This window comes from Cupressus sempervirens, chromosome 5 (genome assembly GCF_028749045.1).
Source record: "Cupressus sempervirens isolate cs-2001-9-10 chromosome 5, ASM2874904v1, whole genome shotgun sequence".
Taxonomy (NCBI): Eukaryota; Viridiplantae; Streptophyta; class Pinopsida; order Cupressales; family Cupressaceae; genus Cupressus; species Cupressus sempervirens.
In genome coordinates this window covers 293,905,437-293,933,079 of record NC_143122.1, presented here as the reverse complement: position 1 = coordinate 293,933,079, position 27,643 = coordinate 293,905,437, and the positions used below count along the sequence as shown (strand labels likewise).

General features: G+C 35.3%; 1 protein-coding gene across 3 annotated transcripts in view; it reads right to left on the bottom strand.

Moving 5' to 3' along the window:
* LOC149555732 (alpha-mannosidase-like) overlaps window positions 1–27,643 on the bottom strand; it is a 241,173-nt gene that overhangs the window by 177,551 nt on the left and 35,979 nt on the right. For all 3 annotated transcript variants that reach the window (XM_089829873.1, XM_089829872.1, XM_089829871.1), the window contains exons 3-8: window positions 26,322–26,410; window positions 26,044–26,218; window positions 24,645–24,764; window positions 24,452–24,535; window positions 24,293–24,364; window positions 23,919–24,032 (exon numbers count right to left, since the gene is read on the bottom strand). In XM_089829873.1, coding sequence (XP_089685999.1) covers window positions 23,919–24,032; window positions 24,293–24,364; window positions 24,452–24,535; window positions 24,645–24,764; window positions 26,044–26,218; window positions 26,322–26,356 — 600 coding nt within the window. In that variant the 5' untranslated portion in view covers window positions 26,357–26,410. The remainder of the gene's footprint in view (window positions 1–23,918; window positions 24,033–24,292; window positions 24,365–24,451; window positions 24,536–24,644; window positions 24,765–26,043; window positions 26,219–26,321; window positions 26,411–27,643) is intronic.

The window sequence follows — 27,643 nt, the reverse complement described above, 5'->3', positions numbered from 1 at the left end:
AAGGATTGAGCGGCATAAAATCTCTCTTCGATGGTTTCCCTACTCTCTGACAAGTATCATAACTTACAACCCACTCCCCGATGTTGTACAAGGTAGGCTTCCACAATCCTACAAGGATTACCTTCCGTGTTGTGGTATCCAGTCCCACATGTTTGCCAATTGGCCCTTTAGGTGCCTCTCTCAAAACACTTTGTACTTCTTCCTCCATAACACATCTCCTCAGTACTTAGTCGGGTCCCATTTTGTATAAGAAACAGTTAATCAAATGAAAGATCTAGCTACCAGCTTCCGTCGCTTGCTCGGTGACATGCACCTTGGAAACTACAAGGTTGACAAGTACTTGCCAATGCACTTATACCACACTGGCAAGACTGCAATGTGAAACAAGTGTTTGTTTGAAAAGTCGTCATTAACTCCCTTTGGTGGCTCTCCTGAATTAATCTCAGAGAGATGATCTACAATGACATGACTCTTCCCAGGGAACATGATGATAGTGAAGGTGCATTCTTGTAGCAACAACCACCATCTACTCAACCTCCCTTATGTGATCAATTTATTCACCAGGTACATTAGTGCCTAGTGGTCCACGTGAACATGAACGGTGTGCCAACAAATAGTGTCTAAACTTATGTGTGGCGTGAACCATTATGAGTGCCTCTTGCTCCTTCATCTTATAGTTCCTTTTCAACAACCTGTTGGAAAAATAAATGTGGTGGTCTAATTCGCAACCGAACACAGGGTTTTCTTTTTTGCATCAACTTGTCGAGGGGGTAGGAAACTTGAGTGAAGTTCTTAATGAATTGTCTGCAGTAGCCAATGTAGCCTAGAAATGACTTCAGCATGGTGACATATGTAGGAGGCTCCATCTCGACGATCACCCTACCTTGTCAAGGTAAGTCTTTAATCTGGCCTAGCAAACAATATAACCCAACAACTTCCCTTGTGGGATATTAAACCTACACTTTTTTGGGTGTGCCAACCTTGCTCTCTGGAACCTTCCCCTAAATTCCTGAAGGATTGCTAAATGTGTTTCATTCCCGCTAAAGATCAACCATTCATTGAGGAAATTCCCTACCCACATCTAGTAAAAAATGTAGAAGGTTATTTTTTTAAATTGTTGTCGGTGCATTGCATAGACCGAAGAGCATCCGGTTATATGCATACACTCCATCCTCTACAATGAAGGTTGTTTTCAACTTGTCCTCGATGATGGATATCTAATTGTATCCAAAGAACCCATCCATGATCAAGTACATTTTGTGTTTGACAACCTCTTCCAAGATCATATCCGTAAACAAGATGGATAAGGGATCATTCATGGTAACAGCATTAAGACACCTAAAGTCGACACAAATTTTGTTGGCCTTCTTTTTTAGTGATATCACAATAGGGGACACCCATTCACTTCTTTGCACCTTGAAAATGATTCCCACGTCAAGCATACACTTGATCTCCTCATTTACCCTCTCTACATAATTTATGTTCATCTTGAATGGCCTTTTCCAAACATGTACGGCTCCAAGCACCAAAGGAATGTGGTGTATGCACAACTGTAGCAATACATCCTTGAGGTCTTTATAAGTCCATGTGAATACATCCTTGTATTCCACAAAGATCTTGAATGTTGTGGCCTTTAACGTGAGATTTAAAAAATCCCCTACCAGTATAGTGCACAAATTTTTCTCATCCTCGAGGTTGGTGATATGCAAGGACAGTTCTTCATACTTGATTGGTCTCTCCGCATCAAATTTTTGGGTTGGGATTTTGTTCATGTGGGCCTCCCCCTACATGTACTCCCCATACTTCAGCAAGAACAAATCTCTCTCTAATGCTTGTTCTACTTCCTCCACCTTCAGCATATAAATGTGAAATAGCTTAGTCTTCCATCTTCCAACGAAAGAGTTCATTAATCAAGCTTGTTTCATCCTTCGAACATTCCTAGAGTTCTAGAATTCCTTCGACATTAGGTTCCATTTAATTCATTCCTTCATCCATTCCACCATGCTCTCCATCAGACTCCAACTCAAAGGAAGATGCAGTCTTTTTGCTCACCATCTGGATATAGAGGTCGATGACAAACTTCTACCCTCCACTCTCTATCAAGAGGGTTTTTCTCTTCCAATGGTGATTGACCATTCTCGTCACCAGCCATCCCCTACTAAGAATGGCATCATATTCTTTGTTTTTGAGAAAAATCACAACAAAGTCTTGCGTGAATGATTGCATTCCTACGGTGTCATGTTGGGTCTGTTGTTTCTAAAAGTTACACCTTGACTAAGTGTAAGACTCAATCGCTTTGAGAAAACATGGAAATACAGATTCTAGGTCGGTTCCTATATGATACTTCACCTAAGATTGATGTTGAATGTAAAACACTTGGGTTGAAAAGGGATAAAAAGATTTCTTGCATGAACTTAATATACTAAGTTGTAAAAAAAATTTAAATGAAACTTAGGTGATGCAATGAAACTTTAAAAGAAGGCTGCTGACTTGACACAATGAAACCTTTCTAAAAAAGTTCAATCTTGGCACAACGTTGATATTAGAATTGTCATTTATAATCACTTTATGAGAAGGATTGACCTCAAATAAATGTTAATAGGAATGATCATATTCACGATTAACAATCTGAAAATTAAATAAAACTCACAACTTGTAACCTATTTGAGTATCAAATATTCACTTGTAGATACAAAAACTGACACATTCAATTAAGGACTCATCTCGAACGATATTTACCTTGGACCCGCCATCCACGATGGTTTACATCAGAATAGTTCTGAGGTTTCCCAACTCTGTGACCACTTAGTGTCTATCGCTATTTGCTGCCAGCAACATTAGGTCCATTGCAGACTCACCATGAACATTTATTCGATGTGTGGTAATGGATTGTATGAAGAAGATTCTCAACGATGTTGTCCATGTTGTCTTGCATTTTGTCACCACAAAATGTTGATAACAGCACGAAACTTTTCCAAGCTAGTTTAGCATTTCTCTAAGCTTGAATTTGATATTTAATTGTTTAATGTTGATCGATTGATCCATTTCAATTCAAATATAAAATTGTTTTACTGAAGGCCTTCATCAAGTCTTTTTCGAATTGTTTTTTATCGAGCCTTTGCTTGATTTTTAAAGCCTTCATCATTTGTTCTTTGCTTTTGAGTTTGTTTTTGCTTGTCTTTGGTCCTTTGGTTTTGCTCATGTCATGCCTTTCAATTTCCCCTTCGATTTAGTCTAATCTAGATGTCAATTGGAGTTGTCAGTTGGAGTTGTCAATCAAGAGTTATGCCCGTTTTAGTGCCTCAAAAGTGGACATTTTAGGTGCAACAGCACGAATTAGAAATATGATGTTATATTTTCAATTTGATATTCACTTTTGAAAAATATAACATTATCCTCACTTTTTGTTATGTTTTCAAGTTACTTTTACTTTAAATTTATCACTTAAATTGACTATAGTGCACTTTATATTATAATTTTAAGTTGAGTTACTTTTTAATTTCACTTAAAGTAACTATATAACTATATAGTTTCATTTTAAATTTTTTGTTTTAAAAATCAAATACTTATTTAAATGTTACTTTAAAATGATGTTTATATATTATATTTCATAATATGATAAATAGATATTGTTTTTGACCCATTTTGTAACATTTTTATAATTTTAAGTGAATTAAATGACTTAAAGGCTTCATAGGTGGACATTTTACATGCAATTACATGTAAAAAACTATCAAAAGTGGACTTTTTACATGCCATTGCATATAAAATCTACTTTGGTGGACACTTTTGATGTCATTACATCAAAAGTTCATCAAGGGTGGACCTTTTTGATGCTATGACATCAAAAGTGGAGTTTTTATGCTTATGCATCTAAAAGGTGAGAGACACTAAATGTGCAAGTGACCTCAAAAAGTCCGATTTTACCCATAAGCACATTTTAAAACATGCTATGCACTCCAAAAAGTGCGATTTCACTTGAAGGCATGTTTTAAAACATGTGTGTGACCTCAAAAGGTTCAGTTTTGGAGAAAAACACATTTTAAAATGTGTTGTGTTCATCAAAAGGTTCGGTTTTGAAAGGAAATGTACAAGTGTTTCCCAAGAATAAGATTTTGCTCATATCTTGAGATTTTATCAATGGATTTGAACAAAATCTTCTCCATTCAAGGTGTTTTTGCTTGGTGATCAATTTCCTTGCATCAAAGATGTATTTAATATGCTGAAAATCATTTTTGGGAGCTCAATCTTAGGGCACGTTTTTTAAGAAAACTCCAAATATCTTCATTTTTGCTCAACGTTTTTTCATGAGGATGAATCGATTTGCTCTTATTGGACGATTGCATTGCATATTGATCAACATTTTGGTGTTTAAACACCAAATCGATTTACTTGAGATTCTTGATGGAAACACATTTTTTTCAAAAACATCCCATGAATGTTCATCTTCAAAAACAATGGAGCATGGAGATTTTTTAGGGCACGTTTTGGGATCTTCCAACAACTTCTTGTTTGCTGCCCTCTCCCATTCGAATTGCAAGGTTGGAAAAAGTCTTACCATTTTTGGAGAAATTTTCAACATTGGACCATCTTTTTCTTTCATTTTTGGCACGTAATCTTCATGTAAGTAGAATTCTTCTTCCTTGCTATTTAATTCATGCTTATCTTGCTGATTTTATGCATGAAATTACTTGATGGTTGCCATTTGTGAAAATTTTTGCCATAGGAAGCACATTTTTCCTTTAAATATGAAGTTTTCATTCATTTTCATGTTTTTGGTTCTTTCTCAAGTCCCAATTTTGAATTTGAGCTTTGAAGTGAATTGCATCTTGGCATGTTTTGAGTTATTTTTGAAGGTACATTGTTTCTTTTGTGTTTTGTGTTTTGTGCTTGCTTGCTAGTTTTTTCCACTTGGAGAAATCACAAGTTTTTTCCCAAAGACTTGTTTTTGCTTCATTACATGCGAAAGTATCGTCATATTAACCATTTTATTTCATGTCACAACACTTCTTCTCTCACTCAATGAAATGTGATTACATGTTTTTCATTCCATTCGCTGTCTTCACATGCATGTAATCCCATTTTCCATCTCCATTTTCACCCATCTCATTTTTCGCTTCCATTCACACGACACAATTACATGAAATGTCTCACTATAATTGCATTCAAAAGGTCTGATTTTGACTAAAAGTCACATTTTGAAAAGTCAAAAAGATGTCATTTTCACTTCCCATATACTTTGACTTCTCCTTTTCACCAAATGTGACTATAAAATTCATTATCTCACTTTTATTTTCCATTTCCATCTCTTCATATGCATTTGCGTTTACATGAATAAATACATGTTTTCGCATCTTTTAATGCTTTCCATCTCATCCTTCATTTGCACATACATGTGAAGTGTATCTTTCACTCGTGTTTGCATCTCATTTCACCCTCCACCTCCCATTATATGTTTCCTTTACATGTACACATTTTTCATGCAATAATGCCTTGGAAACACTAAATCACTTTTGAAATCAACAATTTTCACCTTCACGCATTCCCATTCCATTTCATTTCATTTTATTATCCATTTTCTCACTTTCGTATCATTTCATTCCACTTTCCGTTCCAATGCATATGCTTTCTCTATGAAGTTACTTTGACGGATTTGTGAAGCCTCCAATCCATTTTTGAATCTTCACTGCTGATCCGGAATTCACTTGTATGGAGGTTCCTTCTAATGATGTATTTATATTTTGGGATTTTTGTGTTGCAACACAAGCACAAAATATGTCATCGCCGTCCAAGTCCAAAGGCAAAATAAAATATTAATATGATAAAGAATTGGCTCATGCAACTCCTTCAATCATATCTGTTTCGAATAACGTGTTGGACACGAAGATTGGTCATGTAGATGTGGTTGATTTTCTACAAAGAGTTGAAACCCTAGCTAGTCATGAAATGAAGCACATTAGGAGAAGCAACATTCATTTGGTATCCACATTTACTATGGCGGCTATAGAGCCTGACTTCGTTTATGGATGTGCAGGGTAGTTTACTCCCAAGACAAAAATTATCAGAGATGCTGACGGCAAAGTTATCATTAGCCTAGATTCTGAAGTTATAGAACAAATCTTCAAGGTTCTGCATAAATCAGAATGTGTTGATTTGACTAAAGAATCATCATTGGCTTGTTGAAATGAGCAAAAGAGCAATTATCAGAAGTATGTCAACCTTTATTGGTTAGACAATAAAAGAAGCAATTTTTCCAAATGGCCAAAGATTGTTCATCAGTCAAATTTCAAACAAGAGTACAAGGATCTCATCATCCTTCTCAACAGGATTTGTGGCCTTAAAGATTCTACTAATTTTGAGCCATGGATGTATAAGTTCATGTTTCAGATTATGGAGAATAAAGAACCCATCTTTTGGGGAGAACTTATCGATACTGCACTCTGCCAGCAGATATGTAGTGTGGGAACATCAGTGCCTTTCTATAAGAATTCTTATCTAGTTTACATCATTGCTGCCATGGGATCTTTCTCTGGGCTTTTTAATAAAGGTGATCATCTTCAGGTTCCTATTTGGAATTACTATGACCAAATCACTTTGGCAAATAGTAAATTCCATTACAGAAGAGTCCAAGATGCCTTCTTTAGATAGTTACTATGCTTGTTTGATAAGAAATTGTCTATCAAAAGAGTTTTTGATGCAGCATGGGAGAAGGTGAACCAATACGGCTGTATTTTTCTTCAGTTTTCCACTTTTACATACTTGAGAGTTGGATATTTTAAGCGAGAGCCGTATACCTTACCTAAGCATGCTACAGATCGAATCATCCTGATGGAGTTAGCTAAACAGCTCATGGACGTGCAAAGTGACCAGCATGCTTCATATAGGCCTGGTTTTGGCATTACCTCAACTAAGCCTTTGGCTATTGGCAATTATTCAATCATTTATGTGCCTAAAGCAAAGAATACGGAAGCAAAGTTGCAATTGATCACCTTGAAGAAATTCAAGGCTAGATTTGATTTTGACTACCGAGAAATGAATTCTCAAATGAAAAGAGCCTACGATCATGTTCATCGTATTGAAGACATCTGGATAGACATGAGGACAAAACTTGACATCATGAAGATGGATTACTGCAGATTAACCTTGCAACAAATAATTGATCTTAATATGTACCTTCAGATTTCCAAACTAAAGATGATGGCGACATCTTTGATCCGGAGTTTCATCAAGCCGATTTTGATAAGAAGTGCCCTTTTCCTATTCAATGGCAACAAAAGGAAGGTACATCTATCATGGATAGATTTCAATCCATCCTAGTAAACACCAACAAATAGTTGCAAAGTAAAGACCTTAAAAGAGTAAATCTTAAGATGGGCTTGGATTGTGGAAGTTTTGGTCCTCCTAGTAGGAAATCACAATTGGAGATTACAGGAAAAGATGGTGCCTCAAATTCAAATTGAAGGGTGGAAAAGGAACAAAATCATCTCAAGTTCCCGAGCCAATTCAAGAATCAGTAGCAGAATCAGAAGAAGAATTGGAAACAAAATCTGATAAAGGAGATTCGGATGAAGAGGGGAAATCACAATCATATCTCCTTCAAAGCTTGCACAAGCCTGTACGTCTTCTGTACATGAAGAACCTTTTTTGCATGAGGTTGATGATGATGTGGATTCTTTTTCCACTGTTCACTCCTTCCATTCCAGTGTCGGAGGTTAATATCATGGCTCTTTCTACTTCTTCTATTGCTCCTCACCTCCCTGCACATGAACAGTATGATCATTTAGCAAATGTGTTTGAAGATTTTCTGACTCTTACCAGTGGTCAAGTTTGCCAACTTGATACATTTTTGACAGGATTTGAACTTTTCATTATGGAGTCCTCTCAACATGTTCCTATGCCTTCAGCAGTATGCTCAATCACTACGGATATACAATTTGGATCAATGTCAATGGTCTCCACTGTGCCTATTTTTGCAGATGAAAGTTTCAACCTACCTGCATGGTTGAGTAAAATAACAAAGAGAAGGAAAGTGCTTGTTCCTCCTGACAATATTCTTGTTAAGAAAACTAAATCTAAATCTTTGAAAGATAAGATTGGTTCTAGAATTTTGGTCAATTTTGATAAAATCAAATTTATTGAGGTTGTTGAGCCCTTGGTAGATAAACCTGTTGAGGAACTTACTCGCTCTGACTACAAGATTACTAAGATTGAAGTTGGAAAGCAATCACGTTTGGGTTGTTTGCAAGATGCTCATGATGCATTGGCCAATGTATCAAAAAGCAATCATGAGCTTTGGGAAAAGAAGAATCGGTCAAAACAGGAGATCTCTTGTTTGAATGAGGTTATCCAGAAACAATCTTTTCAAAGTGTTGTTGTTATGTCTCAAACGTCTAAAGAAAAAAGGCTGATTAAAGCTGTTAAGTCTTGGTTACAGGAAATCATTTATGAAGGAGTTCAAGTCATCACAGAGGCATTTGCAATTCTTAGGCGTGTCAAAGAGATGAATGAAATGAAGCAAAACTTAATTTCTTCTTTGACTCAAGAAGTTGATAACTTGAAGGAAATTCTTGATGATTGGGATGAAATGGTGAGATTCGATTTGGATGCCTTGGTTTCATGTGATATTCTTCTGTCATGTAAATATTCTTCTAATTTCAAGGACTAATTGGTTACAAAGAGGAGACATTAAGGAAGCTAATCACAAAGTTGCAGGTGGCTTTTGGAGATTGTCAAGTTGTTGAAACAAGTGTTACTTGTGATTTGGAATTGAGGGGATGTCATGTTACTAATGAATCCGGTAATCTTAGTGCAACAGAGATAGTAAATTCAAAATATACCAACAGATCAATGCTGATGTAGATTCTGAAGATTTTGAAGATTTTGGTTCACATACGATGAACAAGATTGTCTTGTATAAATCCTTTGACAAAACACTTGTTAGATACTACAGCAGAAAATTCCAAAATTGTGCAATCAGCATATGCAAATGCAGTGAGAGTTGAAGCCATATCGAAGATCATGAAAATTGCTGATCTTCCCACAGTACGTGACATCATTGTCAAATTCAAGGCATTGAGAAACAATCTCTAAGATTGTTGTTTTATCTTTATTTCATGTTAGTAGTTGTAAAAAATGCATTACATTAAAAAAAAAAAGCATAATTACATGTAATGCAAGTTACATGTATGTAAAAGGATGTAATGCGAGTTGCATGTGTAGTTGCATGTAACCCTTTATTTTCTGTAGTTAGATTAGGTCAAAGTTGGTCGAGTTGCTCTCACTTTTTCCTCCACCTTTTTCTCAACTTCTTTGGCTATATAAAGGAGTGCCCCCTCATTGTAAAATGATCATTATCTTTATGCAAGAGAGCTCTGGAGAAATTGTGTCAGCAAAACTTTGTTTGTGTAAGCACTATTTTGAGAGAGTGAATGCAAAGGAGCATTTGAGACTTAACTTTGATTAAGTGAGATTGTTATTTGTGTGAATTGTAAGCTTTGTCTATAATTCATCCAAGTTGTCTTTGATTCATGTTATCTTGTGTTCTTGGTAATTGTATCTCGTGAATTGAATAGAAAAGAGTTAAGAAGCAATTGAAGCCAGAGCTTTGACCAGGAGCAATTGTGAAAGTGTACAGCTAGAAGCTTTGCCTATAGCTTATATTTTCTAAGTATTCTTACTTTGAGGAGTCTTTGTGCCCTAATTGTAAAGTTTTTTCATATAGAAGTACAACCGGACTTAGAGCCAAACTAGTAAATTTTCAGCTAGCCTTTGAGTTAGTAAAGGTTTATCGATATCACTGTTTCCAGCTCTTGATAGAAGTGTAGTTAGAGATTTACCCTACACATTACTCGCTCCACAAGTAAGTGGATTCTTTCTTGAAAGATAAGAAGAAAGGCTATTAGTAACACCCATTTTATAAAAACTCTCGACTTCTTACTTACCTTGAGTTGATCTAAGGAACAGTGAGAAGGGGGAGCCTTCCCTTTAAGGTAGGAGAGAGACTGTCTCACACGCTGTGGCTGGTCATCCTATTTTACGATTAGATTTTTACTCAAAACTGTCGATTGCAAAATATTCGCCAACAGTTTTTTGGCGACTCTGCTGGAGATTATGAACGCATTTGGAAGCCTCTTGCTTTCGTTTGAAGTTTAGTTCCTTATTCTGATTGGCATTACTGATTATCACACTGGCAAGTTTTGAGCATGTGTATACCTAGAGGAAGAATGGAGATAGTTTTTCAAGTTCTACCGGATCATTTTGGGCACAACGAGCTCGTTTTGATTTACTTACTACCATTCCCTCTCTCTCTCGTACTACAAGTTATCCTCCTAAAAAGAAGTCACTTGTACCCAATGAAGATTCCCAGTTTTTCCTCAAACCCCTTGTGTCTACTGCATAATTACACCTAGCTACTACTAACTCTCCAATCATCAATATGGCTACTGGTCTGTGAGGAGCAGCTTTTGGTCCGTTAAATCTTGCAATACCATTGCATGCATTACCTCAAGGTTCTTGTAAGAATTTTCCCAAATTCTATGGAGACGGTAAGCAACACCTCGATGAACACATTAAAGCCTTCTACATTGTTGTAGGAGTTTTTGGTGTTGAACATGAAGATATATCTATAAGGCTCTTTATTGAGACTTTACAAGGTATAGCAGCTAATTGATTCTATAATCTAGAACCTAATTCCATCACTGATTGGGCATCTCTGCATGCTAAGTTCCTTGAAAGATTCAAGCCTGCAGAAGATGAGCATGCCCTCCTAGCACAGCTCATGCAAATGAAGGAGGAGGCAAATGATGGAATGCGGTAGTTTCTTGCTAAGTTTAATAAATTAGCTAATAGAATTCCTATTGCTTCTCAACCCACGGCCACGAATTTGATGTGTTTCTTCATCAACACTCAACTTCCTGAAGTTAGCTTTTTACTTCAAAGGGTTGCTCCTGCAACATTGGCTCTCACACAATCTTGGGCAACTGAGATTGAAGATGATCTAATTCTTGCAGGAAAGATTCGCAAAGATGCTAGCCGATTCAAGAATAACTCCTCCTCATAATCCTCTTCATCAGGTACATTTGATCCACTGTTTTAGAAGTTGGCAAATGAACTTCTTGCTCTCAAGAACCAGATATCTCAAGGTTCATATGCAGCACCATATAAAGATATTCCAAGGCAGCCTTATCCGAATGCTGCAAACAATTATGCAACTAAGAATCAGAATAAGCTTCCTCCTCCGGAGAGGCTTGTGCTCGAAGCACCACCAAGTAACATAGCTACTGGTTACTTCGAAGCTGATCCACTGAATGACAATCAAGACGAATATCCTTCCAAGGATAATGCTGCTCTATATCATGACAATCCTCAAGCAGCTGGCAACTCTACTATTGGTTATGTGCAGTACAATGGTCAAAATCATGAAATTAATTTTGCACAAGCTTATTCGGTGATGACACGTTCGCAAACTAAGTTGGCTCAACAACAAGAAGAGGCTAAAAAGAAGTTGAAAGTTCCCCAAATGCCAAATACTATTGCAAAGAGGGGGACACCATTGCCCAATCTACCTAATGATCTAGCTAAAAATCAAGTAAGTACTGATCAAACTATTCCTGCATCTACTGTTTTAAAGCCCAATATGCCTAAATCTCAAGCTGAAACTTTTAATTCTTCCTTGGCAAATTCTTTTCAAGCTTTTGATATCATAGATTGCGCTAAGAAGACCAAGATTCAGATGTCTGAGGTAGAATACCTACAAGCTTATCCAGATCAGTTGGATAGACTTACTAAATTTGTCAAAGAATCCCAGCCTACTCAAACCCATTTGGTTGCTCCTGAAGTCAAGAACATGCCAAATAACTTAGCAACCATTCCATCCTCAGTGCCAGGAAAGATTGAGCCTTTCTATCTTTCTCTTTTGATCAATGGTTTTAAGTTAAGTAACTGCATTATAGATTCAAGTGCCTCTGATAATGTCATGCCTACCAACGTTGCAAATGCCTTAGGTTTGACTTTAACCAAGTCTTTTGGTAGCTACTATTTTATGGAGAACAAATAAGTGCCTCTGAAAGGGCAAACCAAAGATGCTCAGTTTGCCTTTGCGTCCTTCCCAAACAAAAAGATCAAAATGATAGTCTTAGTTGCTGATGTACCAGCCTCTTATGGTATGTTACTTGGTCGCAATTTCTGTAAGGATGTAGGAGGAGAACTTAACATGGATATGACTGAGGCTAGGATACCTGTTAAAGGTGTCATGCAGAAATTGTATCCTGAAAGAGAAACAAAGTATGTGGTAGTCAAATCCAATGATCCACATGCTCAAATTCTTTTTGAATCAACAAGGATGGGAAATTATTATCTACATGCTAATGAAATATCTGAATTTGCCAAAGACTAGACGGATTCTAAAAGCTCTTCACTATTATTAGACATTGAGAGATTCGTTGATGCCACAGAGGAAGATGTTATTCCTGATGAAAAAGTTATTCTTAAAGATGATCCTATGAATTGTTTTAAGGATGAAGAGATGCATTCTAAAGGTGATTCTACTGATTCTCTTGAAGGAAGAATTATTCTAAATGATTCTAGTGCCAGCACAAGTAGCTCAACTACTGTTTGGGTTATGGAATTTGATGGTAGTTGTGCTTCTATGGGATCCAGTGCTAGAGTTGTTTTTATTTCTCCTAATGGTGAATTCTTCCGCTTTTCATACAAGTTGTAGTTTCCTAACACCAATAACACGGCCAAATATGAAGCCTTGATATTGGGATTAAACATGGCGCAAGCTAGAGGAATTCAGAACTTGCATGTTAAAGGAGATGTTGAATTGGTAGTGTGTCAAATTACGGGTCAATATCAAGCCAAAAATGACCGACTCAGACACTATCGTGATTTAGCTTGGGATTATATCAAGTTATTTGATGCCTTCAATATTTCAATGATCCCTAGAGAATTAAATGATAGAGCTGATGTGCTTGCTGTTTCAAAAAATTCCCTTACACATCTAAGAACACTTTCCATATGTATACAACCTTGAATCAAGATGATTTATGGGATTTTTAAAATGTTCTATTTGTTTCTCTATGATAGTTACAGTCGCCTTCATTGGGACGGTCATAAAAGAGACTTGCTTATCTAACAGCAATGCTTCTCCCAATAATACATCTTTCATTTAGGGTTCTCACTCAACCTCCTTGACATTCCCAAACCAATACCCTACAATGTGCATTCACCTTTCACACATGCAAGCTGAAAACCTTCAATGTAATTGATCCACATTCATAAGGTATCTTTTCAACTTCTTTTGCATGTTTTTTCCCTCTTTTTGGCAAAAATATTTTTAATGCATGTAGCTTCAGTCTGACATTACTGTGATCAGCATATACATATGTATATATGTACAATAGTATGATGCACATACTATTATACATATATACATACGTACTTGTTGTATGTGAACAATTCACAGTTTGAAACCAATGACATATATTTTCTATGATCATTAAGGCGTGATTGAAACTAATTCTGATTCCTTCGATATTTAGCTTATTATCAATCTATCCTTTATATCAGGCCACGGATCTTAATGATTGGTAACACATTGATTACTTTGGTTAAAGTCCATAACAAATCATGAATGATTAGTTACCTCTGAATAGGTATGAGGATGAATGTTCATGTCTCCATTCGGAGACATGACTATTCATCCCCACACCCTTTCCACTTGTTATATATACCAATTTGCCTAAGTAAACAAGGCATCAAAATCAATTAATGCAAGCACATCAAATGATCGAAGAACATTCTAAATTCAACAATATTATTTTATCTTTGTTATCTCTGCACTAACTTCTATAGATTCTGGAAGTGAATCAGTCCATTGGCATTAGTATTCATACCTACAACAAAACTGTGGATCAGTCTAACATCGAATTGAAATCTAGTAAGAAACTTTACATGGCATCAAAGCCTTGTTAAGAAGAGATCTCATTAAGTTTAAGAGGTCAAATTTCACATTAAATTGCAGTCTATCTTTTCTCTACAAGATGACAAATATGTTAAGATTCGAACACCATCTTGCAGGTGTTGATAACTTTGAATCCTGGAAACTCCGTATAATGATGTTATTAAAAGAAAACAAATTGGAATCTTTTGTAAGAGAAGAGAAGGAAGAACCTCAAGATAATCCAGAAAAAACATTATGGATCGAGAATAATGAGAAGGCCATGAAGATAATTGTGGATGTTGTTCGAGATCACATAGTGCCTATTGTAGCAAAACATACAACAGCATATCGCATGTTTCGAGCTCTTGAATATGCATTCATAATAAATAACGCTAGCAAAAAAATTGCTCTTAAAAGACAAATGAATAATATCAGCATGAATAAAAGAAACTATAAATGCCTTCTTCATGAGAATCACAGATTTGAGAGATCAATTATCTGCAGTCAGTTATGAGATTGGCAACCAAGAATTATCCCTAATAGCATTAGAAGGACTTCAAAATTCTTGGGAATCTTTCGTACAAGGTATAAGTACTAGATATGAAATCCCAAAACTAGATCAATTAAGATCTTATTGTCTTCAAGAAGAATCGAAATTAATGATTAAGGGAAAACATAAAACCTTAGATGAAGACGTTCAAGTTCTTAACACAAACTCTCATAAGAAGGGAAAGAAGAAGAACAACAAAAGGAAAAGAAACTTTCATGGAAAAGAACAGTCTAAACAAAAGAAAGACCTATCCAAAATTTAATGTTTCAGATGTGATTTATATGGACATTATGTGATAAATTGTCCTAATCGATCTAAACCTCAAGCATCATTTGCCAAATCTGATAAATCAAACAAAGGACATGAATCTAAGAAATATGCCTTCTATTCAGCATTGTCCAATCAAATTTCAACCAAATCTAACACTTGGATAGTTGACAACAGATCTTCAAGACACATCACTGGATATTTGGATAACCTAGAAAGCATACAAATAGAAACAGATGAAGAAGTTACAATTGGTGATGATTTTGCACATTCTGTAAAAGGAATTGGGGCCTACAGCATCAAATTGAAATCTAGGAATTTTATTCAGCTTTCTGGAGTTCTTGTCGTACCAGGTATTGAAAGGAATTTGATATCCATATTTGCACTTGAAGATGATGGTTATAGAGTTGCATTCATGAAAGGTAAGGTACTAGCTTGGCCTAAGAATTCAACCATAAAGAAGGTTCTAACAATAGGAGTACGACAAGGACTATTTTATGAGCTATGCACTAAAACAAACTTTGCACTTGTGCATGAGACTTCAGATTTAGATGAAATATGGCATAGAAGATTAGGTCATATCAACTTTCATGCCCTAACATCTATGGATAAGTTAGTAACCAAAATGCCCAACTTAAGCCATTTTCACAATGAATCCTAAAAAGGTTGTGCCTTAGGATAAAACACTAAAAAATCATTCCCTCGTAGTTTGAGAAAAACTAAAGATGTGTTGGAACTAGTGCACTATGATCTATGTGGACCCATGTCTCTATCATCTATAGGAGGGTTCCTATACTATGTGATATGTGTTGATGATTTTTCAAGGAAGACATGGATATACTTCCTCAAGTGCAAAGAATTTGAAGAGATCCTTTCTAAGTTTAAAGAATTCAAAACAATCACTGAAAACTTCTCAGGAAAGAAAATTAAAGTTCTGAGAACAAACAATGGGAAAGAGTACACTTCTGAAATATTTAAAGAGTTCTGTAAACTTGTTGGGATTAATAGGGAGTTCACAGTCCCTTACAATCCTCGACAAAATGAAGTTACTGAAAGGAAAAATGGAACTATTGTAGAAGTTGCTAGGGCTATGATTTTTGATCAAAACTTGAGCATGTCATTTTTGGGCTAAAGCATCTAATACAACAGTCTATATTTAGAATAGATGTCCTCACTCATATTTGGACAACAAGACCCTTGAAGAAGCATTTTCAGGAAAGAAACTTGACCTTAGTCACTTAAGGATATTTGGATATCCTGTGTATATTCATGTACCTAAGGAGAAAAGGAAAAAGTTAGAACCTACTGGAAGAAAATGAATTCTTATTGGTTTTAATGAAATAGTAAAAGGATACAAATTCTACATACTTAGACAGAAACAAATAGAACTCGGCAGAGATGTCATTTTTGAAGAAGATTATGCTTTCAGAAAAGCCAAAACTTCTGATGAACTAGATACAGCTGACTTATCCCAAGAAGAGGCTCTTGCTCCTGAGATTTAAAGAGAGTACGCTAAAGAGACTTCAAATGAAACTAAGATCCTTCTTGAGACTCAAGAAGAGAGTCTTGATCATTCTAAAAGGCCACTTTGGGCAAGGAAAATTATACAGGAAGGAGATGAATTTGCAGCACCTTCAGGGACTTTCAAGAAATCAAAAGACCTAGAAAATTGACATACAATGCTTTCATGTGTGAGAGTCCAAACCTTGAACCTTCAAGTACTTCAAAAGCACTTAAACATCAAGCTTGGAAAGATACAATGGTGGAAGAGTATCAGTTGATATTAAAAAGTGATGTTTGGGATATAGTTCCTAGACCTAAGGGAAAATTTGTTGTGTCCTCAAAATGGCTCTTCAAAGTTAAGTATGTTGCAGATGGTAGCATTGAAAAACATAAAGCTCGTTTTGTGGCTAGAGGTTTTTCTAAAAAGGAAGGAATCAACATTGAAGAAAATTTTGCACCAATTGCCAGGGATACCTCAGTTAGAGTTGTAATAGCCATTGCAACAGCCAAAGATTGGAAATCCATCAAATGGATGTAAAAACTATTTTTCTAAATGGAAAAATTGAGGAAGAAGTATACTTGAAACAACTAGAAGGATTTGTGACTCGTGATGCTGCCTCTTACGTATGTAAATTGAAGAAGGCTCTAAATGGACTCAAACAGGCTCCCTGAGCTTGGTATGAAAGGATTGACAAATACCTTTTAAGTCTTGGATTCACCAAGAATGTGGTTTATCCAAATCTTTACTTTAAGGTAACTAAAGGTGATATGCTAATTCTAATTCTTTATGTTGATGACCTTGTGATTACAGGGGAAGAACATCTCATTAATCAGTGTAAGAAAGATTTGGCTTTTGAATTTGAAATGAAGGACTTAGGAATTCTTCATTACTTTCTTGGTTTGGAAGTGTGTCAGAAGTCTGGGAATATCTTTCTACATCAAAAAAAGTATACTGCTGATATTTTGAAAAGATTTGAAATGTGGGACTGTTGACCTATGTCTACACCTATGGAAACCAACTTACAGAAGCTAAAGGAAGCAAGTGTTGAATCGAAACTAGTTGATCCCATTTTTTACAAACAGATAATTGGGTCCCTGATGTATCTTGTAAATACTCGACCTGATATCTGCTATGTTGTGAATGCATTAAGTCAGTTCATGTGTGAACCTCATGAGATTCATCTTGTTCCTTTGAAGCATATTTTAAGGTATCGCCAAGGTACTATTGGGTATGAACTTAAATATGAGAATACCAGCTTGGAGTTACATGGATATACTGATTCTGATTGGGTAGGAAGTGTAAAAGACCGGAAAAGCACATCAGGATATTGTTTCAGCTTAGGATCAGCTACGATCTCTTGAGTCAGTTGAAAGCAAGCTTCAATTGCTCAGAGTTCTACTGAGGCAGAGTCTATTACAACAGCAATGGGAGCCACAGAAGTAGTGTAGCTTCGAAAGTTGCTTTCTAACTTGTTTTGTGAGCCTATGAAACCTATCACTATTCATTGTGATAACCAACATGGTATCAAGTTATCTGTGAATCCGGTACTTCATGATAGATCCAAACATATAGAAATTCCTTACCACTACGTAAGAGACATGGTGGAAAGAAGAGCTATTCAGTTGGAATATATTAATATAGGTGATCAAACAGCTGACATTCTCACCAAGGCTCTTCCTAAAGTGAAGGTTGATCGTTTTAGAAAGAAACTTGGCTTAGTTGAAATGTAAGTTTATGAGATTGAGTCTCAACTTTGTAAATTTGTATTATTTTAATAAAGATGTTTAAAGTGTAAACTCTTTTTTCATATGTGTGACTCTATGACTCATGGGCCTACCCTATGTTCATTATTAAAAGGTGACAATCTTTTATAATGAAATGGTGATTCTAATAATATAAGGTGACAACTTTATGATTATTAGATTACTATCATGATGAATATCATGTGACTTGATATTCATGGAAAAATCATGATAGTTAAAAGAGCATTTTGATAGATATCATGTGACTTGATATCTGTTGAAGATCAATATGTTTGAAACTCATGGTGGATATTAGGTGACATAATATCTATGGATATACCATCTATCATGAGACTTGATATCTGTGTACACACCATAACAGGAAAGAATATCATGAGACTTGATTTTCTTAAATATATCTAGAGGATATTACTTTTCAAATGAGGAGAACTTATATATGTGCACTTTGTCTTCCCTAGCTAAGAGGGAGTGTTAATGCGTGTAGCTTCTGTCTAACATTACTATGATCAGCATATACATATGTATATGTGTACAACAGTATGATGCACATATTGTTATACATATATGAATACGTACTTGTTGTCTGTGAACAATTCACAATTTGAAACTGATGACAGATATTTTTTGAGATTATTAAGGCATGATCGAAACTAATTCTAATTCCTTTGATATTTAGATCATTATCGATCTATACTTTATATTGGGCCGCAGATCTTAATGATTGGTAACACATTGATTACTTTGGTTAAAGTCCGTAACAAATCATGAATGATTAGTTACCTCCAAATAGGTGTGAGGATGAATGTTCATGTCTCCATTCAGAGACATGACCATTCATCCCCACACTCGTTCCACTTGTTATATATACCAATCTTCTCGAGTAAACAAGGCATTGAAATCAATTGATGCAAGCACATCAAAGGATAGAAGAACATTCTGCATTCAATAATATTGTTTTATCTATGTTATCTCTGCACTAACTTCTACAGATTCTAGAAGTGAATCAGTCTATTGGCATTAGTATTCATACTTGCGAAAAAAACTGTGGATCAGTCTGACATAGAATTGAAATCTGGTAAGAAACTTTACAAATATGTATTTTTACAACTCTGCCAATTCGAGCAACTTCTGCATTTTAAATCCTAAAGACTTGTAATTTTGGTAAATGATTGGAAATGATCCAAAATGACCCTACAAAACATCATTTAACTACAACTAAGCAAAAATCCTCAAAAATTATTGTTTTGCCTAAATAAGGCCTAATTAGGACCTAGAGGTGCCTTGCACCACATCTTCATTTTCTTCCTAAGGGAAGGCTTCGATCCCTCCACAAACCATCTCCTTTTAAATCTGTCAATCGACTAGCTCTCCATCTTCCCCAACAATTTCTTCAACCTCCAATTGTAAGCTCTCACCATTTCCTTCTTCCCCTGCTTCATACTATAGATTTTGGAATCGATTTCATTTTTGTCCCAAAGAAAGCAATACTCAATTTGGAATTCTTTCCTCGAGTCATCCTAGGTATTGATTTTTGCTTTGTTCATATCAGAGTATGAGTCAATGTATACTTTGCACAAGGTCACTAGAAATTGTTGGACCCATTCATCTCTATCAATTACTCTATTCGTTGACCAAATTGGCTAACTTGAATGGCAATGTCTGATTAGGTCCTTTTCGTCGCCAATAAATTTTGGTAGTTTTTGTTTCTATGTCATCATCCTTCTACTTATATTACCTCCAATTGGTAACACTCCTAAAACTATGGGTTGGACCCTCACGTGTTGTGTTGACCATATTTCAAAATCTCGTTCTCTGTCACTTATTGGGAAGGCAAAAAGAAAAGTTCTCGGCAAATATCAAAGATAAATTGACATCTTGAGGAAATATTGGGGATTTTACAAACGACTTGAATTTAATTAGAAATGCATCTTTTGCAAACTTCAATAAGGAGATGCATGAGTCAATAAATGAGTAAACAAACCAAACAAGTTGATCTAGTATGTATAAATGCAATATGTAACAAAATTGCATCCTCATGAGGAATGCCGATGGAACTCTAAAACAAACTAAAAAATAGCAAATTATCTTTGTAAAAAGATAAGCAAATACAAATGTCAAGTACAATAAGAAGCTAATCCACATCTTCCTCTTCCCCTTCCCACTAAAAAGAAAAAGAATTTAGAAAACTTACTCGCAAATCTAGATTTTCTTGAAAAATCTCTTTGAATCCACTTGCAATCGGTCTACAAGGCTGCCAAAGACTTTCTCTCCACCAAAACCCTACTTCTCTCCTCCAAAAACTCAAAAATGCAAAATAAACAATGAATGGGCAAGTTGTTGTGCACCCCATTTTTACTAGTGCTGCCCGCAAAGAGTAGTTAAGTTATTGTGAGAAGTTTGTGATTTATCGTAGAGAAGTGTCCAACTTATTGGCAACAACTTAAGGTCCTCTCGGCTAGAATTTTTCACCAGAAAACCTCAAGTTTTCTCATTTTGAAAAAATTCTAGCGAGAAATAGAGATAATTGTCACTCTCGAAGAGGTTTTAATCAATGGTCTTATGTAATTAAATTTAATAAATAACTATATTTTTCAATAAAGTCACATGAAAATAGACTTCAAAAGGCTAATTTTCATAAAACATTAAAAACTATGTTCAAATCAACTCAAAATGGGTTAAAAATTTTAAATGGATCTCAAAATCCACTTTACATATTAAAGATAATTTTATTTCGTACAATTGCCAATAAAAGGCCTCTTTTGGAGGATTTTTAATCAAGAAGTGTTGTTGCCCTAAAAACCCCCACATTTTCCTTTATAACTTGAGCTAGACAACATTTGAAGCCTAAGCCTAAGTTAGCTTGAAATGAGTGAAATTATCATGAGGCAAAAACAACACTCAATACTATATACAACAAAAATAAAAATGAAAAAAAGATGTGAAAGTTCACCAAAAATCAAGCATTTATAGTTAGAGAAGAAAAACTCTTTTTTTTATAAGTACTTGGTTGAAGCCTAGATTATTTATTATTATTGTTAAGATTAATTATTATTATGTGTTACTCTCAAGTAGATTCGAACCCAAGACCTCCCTGATGAGAGGCTCACAATTTATAGATACGTTGTAGGCTCTTGCCTATGAGAGAAGTAAAACTCTTACTTACAAACATTTGGGGAATTAACTTGATGGAAACTTCCAAAAGGAACACAAATAAAGTTACATAAAGTGGAATTCAGGGATGACAAATTGCTTTCATGACACTTTACTAATGTGTTCAAACAAGGAGGATGCACCTACGAAACCATGAGAAATTTCTATAGGTTAGCCATAATTTTGTGAAGTCAAAATTGAGGACAACATAACCACAATTTTGTTCAAAAAACGCCAAAAACTTTTGCAAATGAGTGCGCTATGACCCAAAAAAGACTACAAGAAACCACAATTTTGTGGAGCAAAATCACCAAACCCTTGATGTAATGCTAAATCCCAACCATAATTTTTTCAAGGAAAAATTTATAAAACCTAACAATAATTTTTTGGGAAAATATTAAAGACCCAAAAATGATTTTTAAAGAGGAAATCTGAAAAACACCAAACATGACTTTTGAGGAGAAAACCAGATCAAACCAAACAATAAATTTTTAAGGAGAAAAAAAATATATAAATTTGTAGAAAAATTATAAAACCCAAATCCTAGTTTATTATAGGAACTTAAATAATACCCAGAGAATTATTTTTAGGAAAAACTAATAACCCTGATTTTGGGGGAAAAATGCATAAATCCATTAAAAAATACCACTTTTTTTGAAAAAACATTGCTCCATGAAACCTAGTCATTGTAGAAGAGTAGAAAACCATGGTTTTGTTACAAACCCTAGTTGTGGGTAGGTTGCAAACCCATTGCAAGAAAATACAAAAAATCTTCCATCACTTAATACCAATCGCAAGTTTGAGAAAAAAAATCTCTCGATGCAATGAAAAACGACTCAAAATGTAAAGAAAGTGTGATGCAGAAAGTCGCACACAGCCTTGCATCACCCAAAAATGGAAAACACAAAGAAGATAAATATGGCCTATCTCTCCAAAAAAAGTGTCACGCTGAAGAAAAATCGCGAAAAAAAGCTTCACACAAGCAGCACAAGGAGAAATGGATACAGCATGAGCCTGGCTAACTATGAAGAACAAATGCATGAAAAACGAATCCATGCAGAATGATTAAAAATAATCTGCACTTTTGCTCCCAAAAAAACAGTTGCAATATTCAGAAAACCTTTAGTGACAAAATTTGGGTTGAAAAACCATCAAAAATTGCAAAGATCACACCACATTTTTTTCATTGAAAAAAAACAATTAAAGGAAATTGGAAAAAATTCCAAGGACGCTCACTTTTTTATTAAAAAAATTGTCAAATCTTAAAGAACCCATCGACCCGCTCTGATACCATGTTATTATAAATCGAGATTAACAGTAGAGTCGAAAGGCTCTATTTATAAGAGATAACATGACAATGTTTCTAAATGAAGCACTTGTTAACAAAAGCCAAATTAGAAACCAACTAAGATGACCATTAAAGAAATATTACATTATTTAATGAGGTACTGCTACAGATATATATATTTCTGAATTTTTTATGTGTTTTCCTATTGACAACCCAACCTTAAAAAACTCTTTGGACCGAACCATCGAAAACAAACCCAAACCACTAACTTAGCATAAAATGAGCTACGTGGTAAATTAAATGTAGACTCGATAGAAGCCATTATATCATTTTCAAGCTAACTTACAAAATTCACCAAAGCAATTGAACTCTCAAGACATGATAATAAAATAACTCAATAAAAATTTATTAGCAAGAAAGCCATAATAAATTTCATTAACTAGCTAGCAATTTCAACAATGTGTAGGTGAGACAATTACCATTAGCCATCCAAGAGTAGATGGCATTTTTCACAAAGTTTTGTATGAAAATATATTTATTGAACTTGTAATGTGTATGATTTTTAAGAAATATATGTAATTTTAATTATTTTCTAATTATCAGAATAACTGAAAGCAAATGCTAAAGCTGAATGCAAAATTATACAATCAAGGTAGCATGACGATGCATTTCTGAACCCATGGGGCAGTGGCATATATCTAGTATAGAAGGTATGGTCAGTGATTTCCTTGATCATAGGAGATGTCCGCTGTCTCCTACCATCTTGTGCATTCTTGTCAAGAAAAAAAATGAAAACCTAAAACTTAAACATTGAAAAACACAGAGAAAAGTAGTACATCAGGAAAATCCAAGAAAGGAAACTCTCTTCATGTGCAAGGGAAACTAGCTGACATAAAAGTGGACCACAAGTATTCTTTGATTCAAGATTAAATTTGCAACTTGTTGACTATGGCATTTTTTGTTTGTGGTGACTGCAACAAATAGATGGTTCCAGTTTCAATACTATTTAGCTGAAAATATTTTCTGCTATCAAATACCATCTAATTTCAAGTAGACAAAAACTTTGTGGGGAAATAAATCGTCCTCAAAACAAGTACATTAATTCACAAATCAGTGAATTTATCTTCCTTTCCCGACGACAAGATCATATTCGAAGCATTTGTAAGACATGATCACAAACTGATAGCCTATCAAAGGAAACACTGAAATATAAAATTGGTGATAAATTATCATGTCATCTTTATGGGCTACATATTTCTCTACAACCTTAATACTGTTATTTATGACTACAACAGTAAACTAGGAAGGAAAAATCTCTTGTAGAATGTTAATATGCTAAGTAAAAATCACACACCTCAAGAAAGCCAATGATGAATTTTGATAATCCATATTGACTGGTTAATGTGTTAGGAAATTATACGACTAATAGGAAGATAGCCCAAAGAAATTATTACCTTGTTTACATAATGAATAAACTTGTCCATTTGCTTGAACCAAGAATCTGCATATTGATACTTAAAGTCCTCTCCCATTGTCCACATTATATGGTTTGTACGAGTAACATTAGCCTATTCAAATGAAGATCTGTTACTCTGTAACTTAGCATTTATACTTCAACGAAAAAAAACAATCCTATTTAATTTCTAAAAATAAACAAAAAAATTGAGTTCTAGTAATATGTTGTTTTTTTAAAATGCTAATTCATACACAATCAAGTTCCAGAAAACTGGTTTGTAATGCTAATTAATTAAACTACATAATCATACAGGCATGATTATGCTTCACCTCAAGCATTCTATTTCATTCCATGCAATCAAGTATGTTTTACCTGGGTAGTTGCTATATTGACAAAATCGTTCACACGTTGATCAACATTGTAATCAAAAAGAAGAAGATCATCCTGCATTATGTTATACATGAACAAAAGTAAGAGGTAGATGATTTAGTGAGTGTTTTTCTCATTTGAATTTAGTCATCCAAGATGTACCTGAATTGGAGAACTTTCATCGTTGACTTCAAATGAGAAACCAGGTGGAGGACCATAGTCAACAGGAAATGCACCAGCAAATATCTGGAGTAAAACTGAGTAGTTAAAACTTTAGAAGAATGGCATCTGAAGAGTGGAGACGCTATTCTTGAAAGTTTAGGTAAGCATTTACAACAGTGGAAATCTTCCTGACCTGAGAGGAAGAACCAAATGTCTTTGACCCCTGCCACACAACCTCTAAGGACTTCTGATCTTCTCGCTTTGCTCTGTCCTGATAATCTATGCGTGCAAAAAACAGAGAGTCGAACCCAAGCTACAAATAACAAAAAAGAATGAAGCACATTTAAAGTAGGGAAGATGTAAAATAAAAGTATAATGTTGAACTTCTAATGAACCAAAATACTTCAAAATGTAAAATAGTTCTTTCAAATCTCAAAATAAAAAAGTACATTTTATTCTCATAAGTCATTTTGCAGGCTGCTAACACTCACTTTATGATAGCAAAGTTAAACTAACCCACTGAATTATGTAATATTTTATTGGAATTTAACATCATAGATTTTAGTCAATCTTCATTGATCCATATTTCATGACTAGTGGCCCACAATGACCCATCTCTCGTGGCAATGAATGGTTCACAGAGCAATCATTGCATCGAGGACATACAAGGTTGAAGCAGCAAGACTTCTAGGTAGTTCACTCATCCTACTATTATTCCGGCTCAAGTGCAATCAATCATTGTGCTTCTCCACAATGAAGCCCACTTAGCTTGCTAACCTATTGAACTTAAATTTTGTAAGTTATTGTTAGAAGAAAATGACATTATGAAGCTCACTTAGCTTGCTAATGTATTGAACTTAGATGTTGTAGGTGATTGTTGGAAGAAAATGGCATTAATACTAGGACATATAGCTCACTAGCATCAGCAAATGTTGTCACAAATACATTTTTATATCTCTCTTCTCCCACAAAAACGTGAAGGGGTGAAATCTTGTCATGAACAAATTTAAGCATCCCTCTTTCCATGTACAAATAGGGATGCAAATGAGCCATCACCCCATACACAGATAGGGGTAAAAGTGTTTTATTAGATAAATATGACTGGCAGCAGCAATATGACAAAAAAGCCATCACTAAAGGAAGCATATCATATGCTATATTGGTTTCCTAAATACAAGTTCTATTCTGCAAGGGGAAAAATGGTCAATAGAACGTTATATACCAAAGGAAAACAACAGAGAGTAGTTCTCTAGTGCTACGGGTGTAGCAAGGCCAAGGTCAACATAATATGATAAATCCGCAAAGAAAATACATGAAATTGTTTCAATAAGGCAGTGAGAGACAAATTCTGTCCTTTGCTCTTGCAAGAATCCGGACAGACAAACTTCAATGTGGCAATTTCCTATTACATTGTATATAAGTGTTCCTTAACCCTACCATGGGCAAAGAAGTCTGAAGACATTCTCTCGTATAAAAGATATCACAGAAAAAAAAGAAGTAACATAAGACTAAATAGGCACTCCACTGATACACAGAACCATTTCTATATTTCAACATCAAAAGAAAATAGGTCAGAAAATCAAGGTTCTTACCTCTGCACCCAACAAATATGCTTGGACTGCAGAATGTCCAAATGGATCTATCTGCCATCCAACTCGTGGAGTTTTGTTAAATTGTTGCTTGATAAAATGATGTCCAAGAGTTGTCTGATCAATCATGTCAATATAATGTACTGTTGCTTCATCATGCATACACCAACCACCATTTCTAGAAGAACAAGTAGTAGACTGCATTAGAAATTATCAGTGATACAAATAAACAATCTTTAGACCTCTACAAAGCTGCAATAGTTTGAAAAGCAAAAAATTACACGAATTCAAGTTGGCCTGCATCAACTAGCTTCATCACTTGTGTCTGTCTTTCCTCACTTTGCTCCCTCCACCATCTCTGGAAAAAAGCCTACACCACTAACGCAAAAAGTTTATTGCCAACAGGAGGCTACCAAATATAGTAGAAGCAGTTTCATCCAACAGATAGTGGGTACCATTTACTGACTAACAGTATTAAGTTGGCCCACAGAAAATAAGCCATGCAAATCTGAAAGCTAATTATTTCAATTTGCTACATAAGTGGAAGTTTCTCTTAGGATGGTTCAATTTTTATAAAATTTTCCAATCTACTATTAGCTCAAATATCAACCGGAATGCGAATACTGATGAGAGACAAGATATCCCTTGATAATTAACTATATGAAGATATCTGCAACCTAGATTACACAGTGATTTTTCTTGTCCAGTGCCTTTACATGAAGTGTGAAGAGAATCTCAGGTGGACAATTTATAGCATTCATCATGAGTTGAGTTTCAGGATTTCTATCTCAATGGCTCATCACAGAACATGGCTTCTAGAGATAATTTTGTGGCTATCTTTTTACCAATTGATAGAAAAACAAATATGATTCATTTATTGATAAATGTTCACCATATATAAAGATCTTTGGAAATACCATGTATGCAGAGGGAGTGATGGGCAACAGCGATGATAAGGGTTTCAGGCAGAGGCAAAGACTTTGACAGCCATGGTGACCATTTGGATGGACATGGGTGGAAGAGGACAGGGATGCAAGCAAAAGAAGTTGGTGGTTGTCAGTTTGGCAGCCCCCGGGCAGATTGAGTAAGCCTCAAACATGTCTCAAGGTGCAGGCAGAAAAGCGTTGGAGATCTCCAACACAGGAGAGGTTCTCCATATTCCAGATGCCGAAAGAGACTTCGAAAAGAGTAGAAAAGAAGGTGTGGAAACCTGTTGAGCGACTGGCAAAGGCAGGCCCATCTCAGGTATGCATTCAGACTGATAATAGGAGGGCTATTTCTGTTTATCTGGGTAATCATTTGTGTAATGACACTGTAAATGGTTGAAAAAAAGGGTTTCTTCATGAAGTGGGTGGCTAAATGGCCAACCTTGGCTAGGCTAAAACAGTAGTGTGAGGAAATATGGACATACAAAGTTGAGTTAAAAACCCTACCAAATGGGCTTTCCCTGGTTATCTATGAGTCCTGACAGGGCAAACAATGAGTTTTGAACCATGGACCCTACTTGATGGGGGACTAGGATTTTACCTTAAAGACTAGGCCCAAAATTTCAACTTGGTCAAGAAGGAGATGGAGGAAGTACCTGTTTGGATTCGACTATATA